This window comes from Gambusia affinis, linkage group LG17 (genome assembly GCF_019740435.1).
Source record: "Gambusia affinis linkage group LG17, SWU_Gaff_1.0, whole genome shotgun sequence".
In the NCBI taxonomy this organism is placed as follows: Eukaryota; Metazoa; Chordata; class Actinopteri; order Cyprinodontiformes; family Poeciliidae; genus Gambusia; species Gambusia affinis.
In genome coordinates this window covers 184894-197135 of record NC_057884.1, presented here as the reverse complement: position 1 = coordinate 197135, position 12242 = coordinate 184894, and the positions used below count along the sequence as shown (strand labels likewise).

Here is a 12242-nt window from a genome sequence, read left to right as displayed (position 1 = left end):
CTTTCTCTCACTTTTTTTTAAGAACCTTTATATTTGTGCATTTTGTTGTACCACTTTATTTTGAGTAAACTGATCAAATATATGCCCTAAAAGTAAAGAGATAATACGGAAGTCTGAATTGCGTTTTATTCTTCGTTCCTTTTATATACATCAGAGATGTCAAATCACAGAAGCTCACACAAAACTTAAGAATTCAATTAATCCTTGGAATGGAGTTGGAGTTCTATGATAACTATGTAATCATAGAACAAATAACATTTAGTCTCACAACACATCAATACGTCTGAAGTAATATTGTTTACCCAATCTGTGTGTTTCTATGTGAAGTCATGTGGAGTGAGAAAGAGTTGTATCAGCCAACCTCTCAGTGCAACATGCTGCTCTTCTCTACTCCAGTTCAGCCAATAACTAAGAACATTTTGGGTTTGCACCGGTTGAGCAACAGGAACGTCAGGTTCTTGTTTATGTCAAATAAACAAGAATACAAGGCAAATAATTTAACTCTAAGTGTAGTATTGAATAAACCCTTCAAACCTGAACAGATATCGTCTCCTAGCATACTTTAATGAACTGTGTTTTCAAAAAAAATCACAAGTCTGGGAAAAATGTAACATTTTCTTTTTTAAAATTTACTCAATATCAGTGTTAACAATGCCACAAGTAATACTTAAAATCCAAAGTACAATAAGATAATATGAAGATTCCTTTTATTCAATGTGATATGAACATCAGCGTCTCTTTATGAGAAAGTCTACACATTGATGCTTTTGGCTAACTTTGTTTTAGAATCTTTCTCTGTTGTGGTTAATTCTGTCAAAGAAGTCAGTTTTGTTGACACGGTGCCAACACTTACGGTTAAATATCCTCAGTATATGAGTGTGCATAGGAATTTACAATGGTTTTGAACTAGTATTGAGCTTCAGACTTGTTTATTCTGGCAGCCACTGTGTAGAAACACTGCTTTCAGACCCACGGCTCCAGCCTTGCATGTTGGACACCTGTACCGACAAAGGACAGTGGGAAGGCTGCATGTATGCTGAGGAGTTCTGGGTGGTCTGGAAACACACTCCTTCTAAAACGCTGGCAGAAGACGTCTTTCCAAAGGACTCATATTCAGGGTCAGTTGGCTCCATTTTAATTTGGATGGTTCTTGATTTGATTCGTAGTTTATGTGGCAAAGCTGAAGAACTGACATCTGGCACTTTGTGAGTAGAAACAATAACGCTTCTTTGGTCAGCTACAGAAGGCACCAACCCCTTAGGGACTTGCTGCTCATCCTCACCATCTGATGCTTTGCATAAAGAATTTTCATCTGAGTTCCTGGGCGAGTTACTGGATGACCTGGCAGTCTGCATAAATGATGCTGCTTGTGAATAGACATCAGACAAATGGCTAACCTTACAATTTTTGTAGAGTTTATATGCTGCACTAGTTTCCTGCCAGGTGGAATTTTCTTCTGGTTCTTGTTTAAAATCTGCTGTCCTATAGTCAGTAAAGCTTGCTCGACTTGCAGTCCATGTTTCAGGCATGAGAGGTAAGTGTTTGATAGCTGATGCACAGCTTTTGGTGAGCTCTACATGTACAACATCTCTTTTGAATAAATTCTGGACAGCAGTGGGAGATATCAACTCTTCATGGGGGTTTACTGTGGGGGGACTACATACATTTTGAACTTCTTGGGTATATGCTGATGCGCTAACTAAGCCAAACTTCATTTTTAATGACAGCAGTTCTGCCTTGAGGGAGGCATTTTCCTCTCCAAGTGCCATCAGCTTGTTTTCAAGGACCATGTCATTAATGCGTCTCTTCTCTCTTGAGCGCTTGGCAGCTTCATTGTTTTTGCGTCTTCTCTCCCAGTAAATGGTGTCTTTCTTTTCCTCTGGGATGAACTCGCGTTTTTTGCGGCACATAGATTTAGTCTTAAAAGGAAATGATGAAATTTTGTGAGGTACAAGATTTCTGTTAGATCTGTGTAAAGCCACAGCAAGCACTAAGGCATCATCCCCACTGTATGACTCACTGGAGTCAGTGTCTTGCTTGACTGATTGCATATTCTTAATGTCAGAAACAGTCAGTATATTCAAAGGCATTAACTGTGAGCCATATTGATGTTCTGGAACAGCAGTAACCTCTACACCGAGTCAGTCCACTTGAACAGAAGAAATCTGTGAACAGACAATTAAAAAAAATTATTTATCAATATGAAGCTCCTTCCATCACACAAATATATACACTTTACAAATCCTGACAGTTTTTGAGCTTTTTTTTTGGTCTTCATATGTTAGGAATAAAGGTCAATAACTTAAAAAGGTGAATTTATATTCTCTCTGCTCACTTTTGGAAATGTCTTTTGTCACAGTCACTCTCTCAGCCAATAGAATGAAAGTGTTGTAGTGGGTGCATTTGTTTCCTTCTAGCAGGTGTGTCTGTGTGGCTACTATCGATTGTAGCAGCCTGCGCCACCCACTGATTATGGGTGGCGCACCATGATGGCCTATCATGAGGATTAAGCTGTTAACATGCTGGCTCGGGTCGGACAACAACTTCAAAATTGTAAGCTATGCTCCAACCATTAGCATCCATGTTACACTGAGCATTTCTTCTTTTAATGGCGGTTGGCAGAACACTGAGAACGCTGATGTTACTGCGCAACTCTACTGCCCACACAGGACACTTTTAGCCCATTCAGACTGCAGAACACATACAGGTTGCATTTATTTGTAAGTGTGAATGGCCATGCCAAAAAAATGCGATTTGACAAAAAGTCGGAATTGGGTCATTTCAAGCTGCAGTGTGAACGCAGCTAAGTGTGAGCAGGAGGAGAAGTTTTGAGTACAAGCTTTACAAGTTTTGAGAAGAAAGACATGTAGTCGTGCTTTCAAAGTGAAAATGTAAGCAAAAGTATTAAAAGTTTTGAGAACCAAAGACATGAAATCCTGCTTTCAGACTGAAAATATGTGCTCTTGGTTTATGGCAGGAAAATTCCCCCATACTTGCTGCAATATTTGCTGGTCCATTTTGTAAATTGACTCACAAATGTCAATTTAAAATTTCAAATGTGTACACATAAAGAGCCTCAGTGAAAATGTATTTATTATTAACTCTTTGGTGCTAAAAGCTGATTGAATGGTTTAAAGAGCCGTTTTCCTATGCAGTTCCATCTCAGCCTTACACAAGCAGACAAACGTGGTAAATAAATCCATTTTCAGACTACTAATACAAAACAGACAATCAAAACTGTCAGATGACTCATTATCCTGTGATAATAACTTAGAAATAGTCCAAATAGTTTAAATGTTTTTTTTATTTCATTCCTTTTTATGTAAAATTTCTGTTTATTTCATATATTTGTGGTGCATTTCTATACTAAAGAAAAAGATGTAAAACTTCAGATATTTCACAAGATATTAATGTACATGGAAATACTTTACAAAAACCTTATATTATAGCAGAAAGTGCCATGGCCACCCTAAGAAAGGCTTATAGCATTAAATTATGCCGCAAGAACTGATCAGTACATTATTGTGAGAGAACGCAAAACCTATTGTGAGGTAATGCAATACTTTTGCAAAAGAAAAAAATCCTTCATGTCCCTTTGGGGACTCTGTAATATGCAACTTTGTAAAGTTAAACAAGTCGATTTTACATAGTCCTTTCCCACTGCCCTTTGCCTATTCAATTTTGTCTATCCAAGGAGCCCTGCAAATTTTAAACAGAGTTTGTTATTACAGTAAACATATGACTGATTTCATGTTGGTGTTACCTAGAAATCAGCATTATTTGTACACTGAGAAATTTGCTGTTTTTATAATCATCTGTTTGAATTAGACATCCAGAGGGGTCATTTTATGATGTTCCCACCAATTTGTCTTACACTTTTTTTCCTTTATGTGTCTTCCTCTATTTCCAGATAGTAACTCAGCAGCAGCTACTCACTCCGCTCAAAGCATTAACAGCCAGTGCACGCCTGCTTTTTAAATTCCCTTTGTAAAACATACCGTAAATGACAAGTTCGCTCAGTGATTAGTAGATTTGAACATCACCTGACTTACATGTGTCATGGGGCCATTTCTTTGCATTGAGTCAAGAATATCGGTTCTCAGGAAAATGACACTATCAAGCAAAGAATCTGAAAAGGGGACGCAATGTTTTGCTATTTGTCTGCGAAAACAAGATAACAAGGTTCATGGGAATAACATTTCACAGTTCAGTAAAAGGTTGTAATTAATAAAAATATTAATAATGCAGGGAGTAAGTTATTTATGCTACAGCTTGACTTTGACAACCTTATTATGTGCATGTTCTGCACAGTTTGGTGTGTTTAGGTTCAGTTAACACAAAATAAGGCGACCCACATATATTTTCTGACAGATAATTAGTAGAATAAGTTTTTTAAATTAGCTAATCAACCACCACTAACATCAGGTGATCACTTCTTAATGATGGCAATGTTAACATTAAGCCTGAAAAATCAAAAAACATACAACTGTGAGAGTCTGAATGTTTTGTTTTGGTGTTTTTACATATTTCTTTTGTTTGGGAAATGCTTTTGTGTTTTTTAATGTTGATCCCTGATACACTTGAATGTAACTTCTGCTCTGTAAAGTTATTGGTTATTGGTTGCTATAGTAACAGGTTCACAAGTGATGGTGGCTGACTGAGAAAAAAAGAATATAACCACCAGTTTTTCTATGTTTTTTTCCCCACGGGACTAATTATATCATTTGTTCATAGAACCTGGCTGTATTCAGAGCAATGAAATATTTCATAAAGCATAGGAGCCAAAGTTTGTTCATTTTTAAACAATAGTTGCTAGAGCAGCAATTAGGTCAAATTAAATTATTAGCTAATATAAAAGAGAAATTTGTTTAGTCATCTCTTGCATCTTGACAGAACTAACGGACACCAAACTATTTATAAATTTATATGCAGAGAGAATGCATATTTTACATATCCAACAGAACCTTTCTCAGATTCCTCATTATTCTGTTTTTTGAATTCTGTAATCACATTTTGATTGCTACAGAATCTAATCTTGGTATTTTTTAGCACTTGATAAAATCTGATAATAAAAGGCAACAATATTATTATGATAGTTCTTCACAAAAAATATTACTGAGTTGTGTAACTGTTTTCAACTGTAGGCAAGCATTGAGCAAATATGCACTCATTCCATAAATTACAATGTGAAGGAAATGTTCCTTTCTTATGTTCCATCACCAAGTGAAAAATATTAGACTACTGATGTTTTGCATCTTCATATCGTTTAGTATGTCTAAAATCTGCTAAAAGGTTATTATTAAACAGTTAGTTTCAAAAGTTTATTAAATTCACATTAAACAGTTGCAAAAGTGTATTAAATTTTTACAAGGTCTGTAACACTGGTGAACTTCAAATCAGTTTAGAGAATTTTGTACAAAATAGACAAGGCAGTAGGCAAGTACACTAAAGTTACTACTGTACATTTCATCTGTAACATTTCTTAGTAACATCTTGTGTGATGTTACTAAGATGCCCAGTTAGAATCAGTACACGTTCTCCAGCTTGTGTGAAACTCACCTCATGCCAAAACTGTTATATTTCACGTTTTGTCACCCATAAAACATTTGAGGAAATTCTTACATCTGCGCAGCTCAGTCTAAGTGGCCACAGTCACCCTCTATGCTTTCTAAAGGATACTAATACTCTACTTAGGCTCGTTGTCTTATTATAGCAACAACGTAGCAATATTAGTTTAATATGCCAGAGTTTAAACTAGAGCAGCAGATGAGGGTTTCCTATTGTATATTTATCCTTCCAGCAATTTTAGCCACAGGCCGTCAGCTGACCTTATTGCTCCAGATTCCTTCATTGTGTCGCCTGTATTACAGAATAACACAGGCCTGCTTCGGCCTCCTGTTAGCGATTTCTCTTGTAGTCATGTGGCTCTTATTCAGTGTCTATAACTATATAAAAAAAACTGTCTTAGTTGCCGGCGTATTGATTTAATGATTCGAAATTAGTCACATGCAGCAGAAAGACTAAAGTAAGATTTCACTCTGTTGTATGAAATCAGAACCTCTTTCTCATGTCGCGCCTGGTTCACATACGCCCTTAAACGTAACAGCACAAAAGAAATCACTCATCCCCACAGAATAACCAGGACCTGTAACCATCTGACTCATCATGCTTTTATATGGCTATCCTTTTTACCTCTGCCACACCAAATTCTATAACAACAACGTACCTACATTTGTGACAATTAACGTCAAGCCTACGACTCTGCATACAATACCTGGACAAACACGAATCCACAGTAATGTAATGGATTTTTTTTAAAATAGTCACGAAATGAGTCAATTCCCGACATTCTCGTCTTAAGGAGGCGTTTCTTCAGCTCTCCTGTTTAGTTTACCAAGGGGCAAGTGAAACGTAAGCTAACATATGAGCTGTTGGAACTCTTTCAAGTTCGCAAATATCATCAGACAGCGTTTTCAGACTAAAAATCAACATCGAATAGTAAGATGTCTACCTTTTCCACCTCGATGAGTTTGGTCTTAGTTCCTGTCACACAGTTCAAGATATGTGCGAACCTTTCCATTGGCTTAGGATCTTGATGAAATTCCTACAAGTGACTGTCTTCCTTGGTACCTTGGTTATATTCTTAATGTGGCTAGTGACTCAGATCTGTGTTAGTAGGTCAGTTGGGAAGCGTAGGTCCAGCGTAAGCTGAATGACAGCTAAATTACCCAACCAGAACTGTTTCCCTCCGCTATTTCCCAGCCCCTTTGGCACTTACACAGGAAGTTGTTGCTCTTCTTCTTGCTTTATTGCTATGTTTACATTTACAAATAACAAGCACGGGAAAGAGACAAACAATGAAAATATAATACAAAACAGTTGATAAAGTATATCAGGGCTGGCGAACCTGCGGCTCTTTAACGGATCCGGTGCGCCTCTTTGATGGTGAAATGTCCCACACCCCTTGAAGGCAACACTGACAAAAGTGTTGCCTTTATTAAAATGTTTTGTTAATTAAATATTTTTTGAACAATTGTACAGAATCGCGTGACATGTATATACAAGAAGATATCAAATCTTACAAGTTTAAGGCACATATAAAGATATGAGATGTAAGAAAAAATGTGACATTAAACAGAGAAAAAGGAAAAACAAACAGTACAGTAGGGGCAGTATTTTTCATCAAATTAATTGAGCTCATTACATGCATCATATAGATGTTTTCTATGCTTCCTTTTCACCAGTTTAAAGGCTCTTGAGGGGTTGTCCATCAGAAGGCTTTTAAAGGTTGAAAAGTCTGGTTTTCTACTTCCCCAATGGATGAAGCATTTGGTGAGGATCAGCAGGTTGTTAAATATGAGGTCATTTCTTTTGTCTCTGAGGGTGGTTCCAAATATTACATCTTCTCTTTTTAAAGGAAGAGATAGAAAAAGTTTTTTGTTGAGATCCAGTTTCCCCAAAATGTTCCAGTGAGCACAGAAAAGGAGATTATTTGTTGTTTCAATATCCTTGTTGCAAAAGCCACAGCTGTTAGTATCAAAGTTGAATCTTTGTCTTAATAGTTCCCTGGATGGACAAACATTATTGAGAATTTTAAAATGTACTTCTTTAGCTTTCAAGGCTATCTAAGGTAAGCAGTTTTCTCATTAACTTCTGAATGAGAAAACAATTTTAAAAAATGGAGTTTCTATTTGGTCCTACAGAAAATATAAAATTTGTTAGATGCTGACACATCTGATTGTTGGAATTATGTCCATTGTTTCTACATTGTTTCACTGTTGGCATATATATCATTTGATAACCGTAGTACATGTCCAATGCATTGCTGAACATTCAGACAGGATGTTAAAAAGCATTCACTGCCCAGCATAATACCAGAAAACCATAATTTTCTCTAAATTATTTTGCTTTTTCACATTACATAAGTGAGAGCAGCTACATTACTGTTGCTGCATTTTCAATATATACTCACAAAAAATAATTTTCAACCAAATATATTCTGTAGAAGATGTAGCACACATTTTTCAATGCTGATATGTTATAAATTATGAAGAATATATTACAAATAAGGCTAATACACAAAACTTTCTCATACTCAGGATTACAAATAATTGACTCAGGTGCAAATATTGTATATATTTTTAGATCATCATACACTGTCAGATTATTATACACTTAGCACAAACTGATGGCTGTATCTGTCAGACAAGTTATATGCTGTCATTATGACATGCTTTTATTTAATCAGTAACATAACATCATGATGTTATGTTATCATGTTAGATCGTCATACACTTTGTTATTAACAGCTGTAGGACATCCCGACTTAGCAGTTAACCATTCAGACCATCATCAAGAAACAGGGAGGTTGATTAGTTGACTGCAGCTCTACTCTCTGCTCTTAATACATTTTGAAATTGCAACAATGCATGTATATACATGTAGTTATCATTTAGAATAACTGGCCTTAACTTTGTTGCATCTTGTCACATATGCTGAACTGACAGCTCCTCTAAATGCTGCAGATCTCTTAATGCGCATTTGTGCTCACTGCATGTCTTCTATTATAACTGCATATGATGATCTGACAGAGCATCTTTGTTCTATCATTTCTACCTCATCAGATTTTCTTACCATAGCATAGCTAGATAGCTAAGTCAACTTGTCAGTGTTACCTGTCTAAAACTGATACTGTCATGTTTACAAACCAAAAACTATAACGGGTTGTGTTAATATTAAAAATCATGATTGGATAGCATTCATTGAGAGATGGGACTGAAATGGAAGCTTAGAAGTTATGCTTAGCATAGCATTGGAACAATTTATATTCACGACGAAACCAAAAGAATTTCACTTCCTTCATCAGAATATCCTACCCGTTTAAAATAAAAAACTATTGCAGATGTATACACTAATCCTGGTATTAGAATATACTACCATTTAAAAATACAGCAGTTGATGTTGTTAGTAATTGTGCTAAAATCCTTAGTCGGTATGTTCTACTTGTATACAGGATAGCACATTCATCAACCTACCTTTACCTCAAATCTACCTTTAGAAAATATAGTGGTAGCATTTGTTAATGCACTTAAAGTTTGGCATTGTGATGAAACGATTAACAAAATACTTAGATAGCACATTTTGTTGCTACATTCCCTTTATTTGAATTTCCTACGTTTCATGAAATACAGAGGTATATATTGATTAATTAAATTCCTTTCATCAGAATATCCTACCTTTTAAAAAATATTTAAAAGACAGAGGTGTTTGTAAGAAGTGTTTGCAAGAGTATATGTATACTGAATCAAACAGTGTCAGACAGGGGAAACAAGTTTTATTTAAATTAAATTTAACACAGACCTCTACAAATACAGATCCACACAAACCGTTTATTGCACATTAATAAGTTGCATATTACACCATAGACATACACAGCATCTATCCCACATAATACTGCTACCAACATGCTCAATTTAGTATGGTTTAATAAAAAAGGTGTTATTAAACTGAAGTATTTTAAAGTATATGGACAAAATAGCCCACAAAAACAACATAATATTGTCCTGATTCACGTGGTTGATGCCAAGCAATTCTTGTTTAGTTTAGTCGTTACTATATTGTATACTGTAATTACCTGCCTGTCATGTAAACTAAAAACATAAAGTAATACAGCAGCTTAATGAAAGCAAGGTATGAAATAAATTAAATAAAGCTTATCATAATCTTTAACAAAATAAAACAGACAAAACAGAACTTCCACAGGTAGGATGTATGGATAAGAAATCTGCTGAGTAAGCAGTATGTAACTTAGCATCAACATGCACATGCATTTCCACAAGGTAGGACAGATTGATGGGTAGCACAGGTAGAACACCTGTTCCAAGCATCAAGCTACAAAGTAATATTAAATTTGTGCCATCACCAGTGATACTGTAACCATATTAAAAATAAAGCAAATCAAGCAGATACCTTTTTGTCTAGCAGAGAAAGATGTGGCTAATCCTGGTTCGGTTTGGAATCCTTTAAGACCTTAACAATTTGCCACAGTTTCAACAAATTGATCATGCAGAGAAACTGGAGCCACTTTGAGGTCTTATTTAGGTCGTCATTTAATTTCTCCACCTCCTTACAAAAATGAAAAATTAATGAAAAATAAAGACGTTGTTGTATTCTCATTTAGTAATGTAATTATTAACTGTGTTACCACCCCCACGCCACTACAGGCAGTAATAGACCCGAAAAGATGCAACAGAAGAGCAAATTTAGAAGTATGACAAAAGCTACAGAATTTGTAAAAAACTGAGCTGCGCTGAAGGAAAAAAGAGATAGAAGTTCAAATACTGAGAGTGAAACTCATTCCCAAAGGTGAAGATATATCACAGATTTCAAAAGAAAATAAACACGGGAGACTACAGTTAATATAGCAAATAGCGCCCCCTTCCCTTCCGGATAGCAATGGTCCCATTTCCAAATAAGGTATGAGACTGACAGCGGTCAGTCCCCGCCCCTTTCTGTTTGACGCAGCGAGGTCCTTAACTAGACAAAGAAAAGTATAAAAGTAATTTTATTAAAGAATTACATGTTTGTTGTAGCACAAATGATTTAACACCTCAAGATAAAATTAAACTTTCTGAGTTACAATCCGTGGATCACTGTACTGGACAGAGTGCAGAGATTACATTAGAACCAGGGGCGCCACCAGAAATCTTGGGCCCCATGACAAGAAATTAGATTGGGCCCCCCACGCAGCTGCTGTTACAATTTTTTGAGTCTATCTGACCCATCAAAAGCGTCACAATTTTAAAACCTTGCTTTCTTTGGTCCAATACTGATATTCGCACAATATTTACTGCTCAAGAATTTTACATGCAACAATCCACATACAGTATGTAAGTAGGTTGCTTAAATTTTCTATTAGTTTTAGATTACTGACATGTCTCTCCCCACCAGCAACAGTCATAGGCAACATGCAAAATATACATGAAGCAATCCAGACTTCTCAAAAATGCTATGTTGTTGAATTTTATTCAAGCCGCAGTATATAACTTTAATAAAAAATATGTTTTCTCCATATTTGTTAAAGCTGTCACCATGTCGTGACAGTTTGATTGTTTTCACAGATTATCTGTCTCATAACAATCTCCTCCACCTGCTTCCTGAGCTGCTATTACTGGCTAAGGTAATGCAACATTCTGACCAAAACAACCAATCAGAACCAGTAGGAGGGTCTTAGTGCTGTCAATTAAGCTCATTCACTCACTGCTAAATGTGCGAATGGTGGATAAACAACTTATCATTACAGGAAAAATGTTTATCTGCTGTCATTGGTAGTAGCTATGCTAACTAGACGGGTCAGGAGGGACGAGGGTTAGAGCTGCTGCTGACTGACTCATCTGTTGTTAAGTGGTAAAAAGTACAGGTTTAATATACGAATACGTTGGTAATTTCTTTCTTTAGTTCATTAAATGTTAGTGAAATGGAGGCAAACAGTGTGTACCTAAGCTACCTATGCTGTATGGTTGATAATCACACACAGTCTAAGCCAGTTTTTCTCTTAGAGAAAAACTGGCTTAGAAATTGACACTTTTACCGTTTTCTTTCTCTGTCTCTCTATTTTTTGAAAACCTACTTTATTATCTTTCTTAGCAGCATAGTAACTGCCACAGTCGTTCTTGTTTTCCACTGTCTGCTGCTGAACACCGTCACCGTCAAGCCCTCCAAGCACAACGAACCATTTCATGCAGATCCAGGGGGGTTCAGGACAAATATGGATGTCTGCCTTTTGGTCTTGGAGGGGGAACATTTAATGTTTACTGCTAAAAACAATTTTAGAAAATACAATATAATTAATTTTGTAATTGACAAGGTCCCATTTTAAATAATTTCTATAAAAATTGTGGAGGTTGGTCAGGGGCCACAGGGGTGGGGCTTCGGGAGGGCTGGGGGGGCCCTGCCCGGGCCTTGAGGGGGCCCTGATGGGAGGCAGAATATGACTTCAGGGATCCATTTCATTCACCTCTCATCACGTCTGATGAGAGGTGGAGAAGGCGGGCCCTCTCCTGTTGAGTATGCTGTATGTAGGATTATATAGTATGGTGCCCCAGTCATTGACCCCTGGTTGCTAAAAACTTCACAAGGCCGTGTGGCATATACAATGTATATGTTTCACACCCGAATGTATAGACTTATGGTGAAGGAGAGAGGGTGAGGTGAGAAGACATCAACGGTTGTACTACATTCTA

At 36.5% G+C, this 12242-nt stretch overlaps 1 protein-coding gene across 1 annotated transcript; it reads right to left on the bottom strand.

Moving 5' to 3' along the window:
- Nucleotides 1-543: 543 nt before the first annotated feature.
- Nucleotides 544-6778, bottom strand: nfil3 (nuclear factor, interleukin 3 regulated). The gene is made up of 2 exons (XM_044095884.1): nt 6512-6778; nt 544-2165 (listed from the first exon to the last, which is right to left on the bottom strand). Exon 2 carries the CDS (start codon nt 2088-2090, stop codon nt 930-932), a length of 1161 nt encoding a protein of 386 aa, XP_043951819.1. The 5' UTR covers nt 2091-2165; nt 6512-6778; the 3' UTR covers nt 544-929.
- Between the last annotated feature and the right edge of the window lie 5464 nt (nt 6779-12242).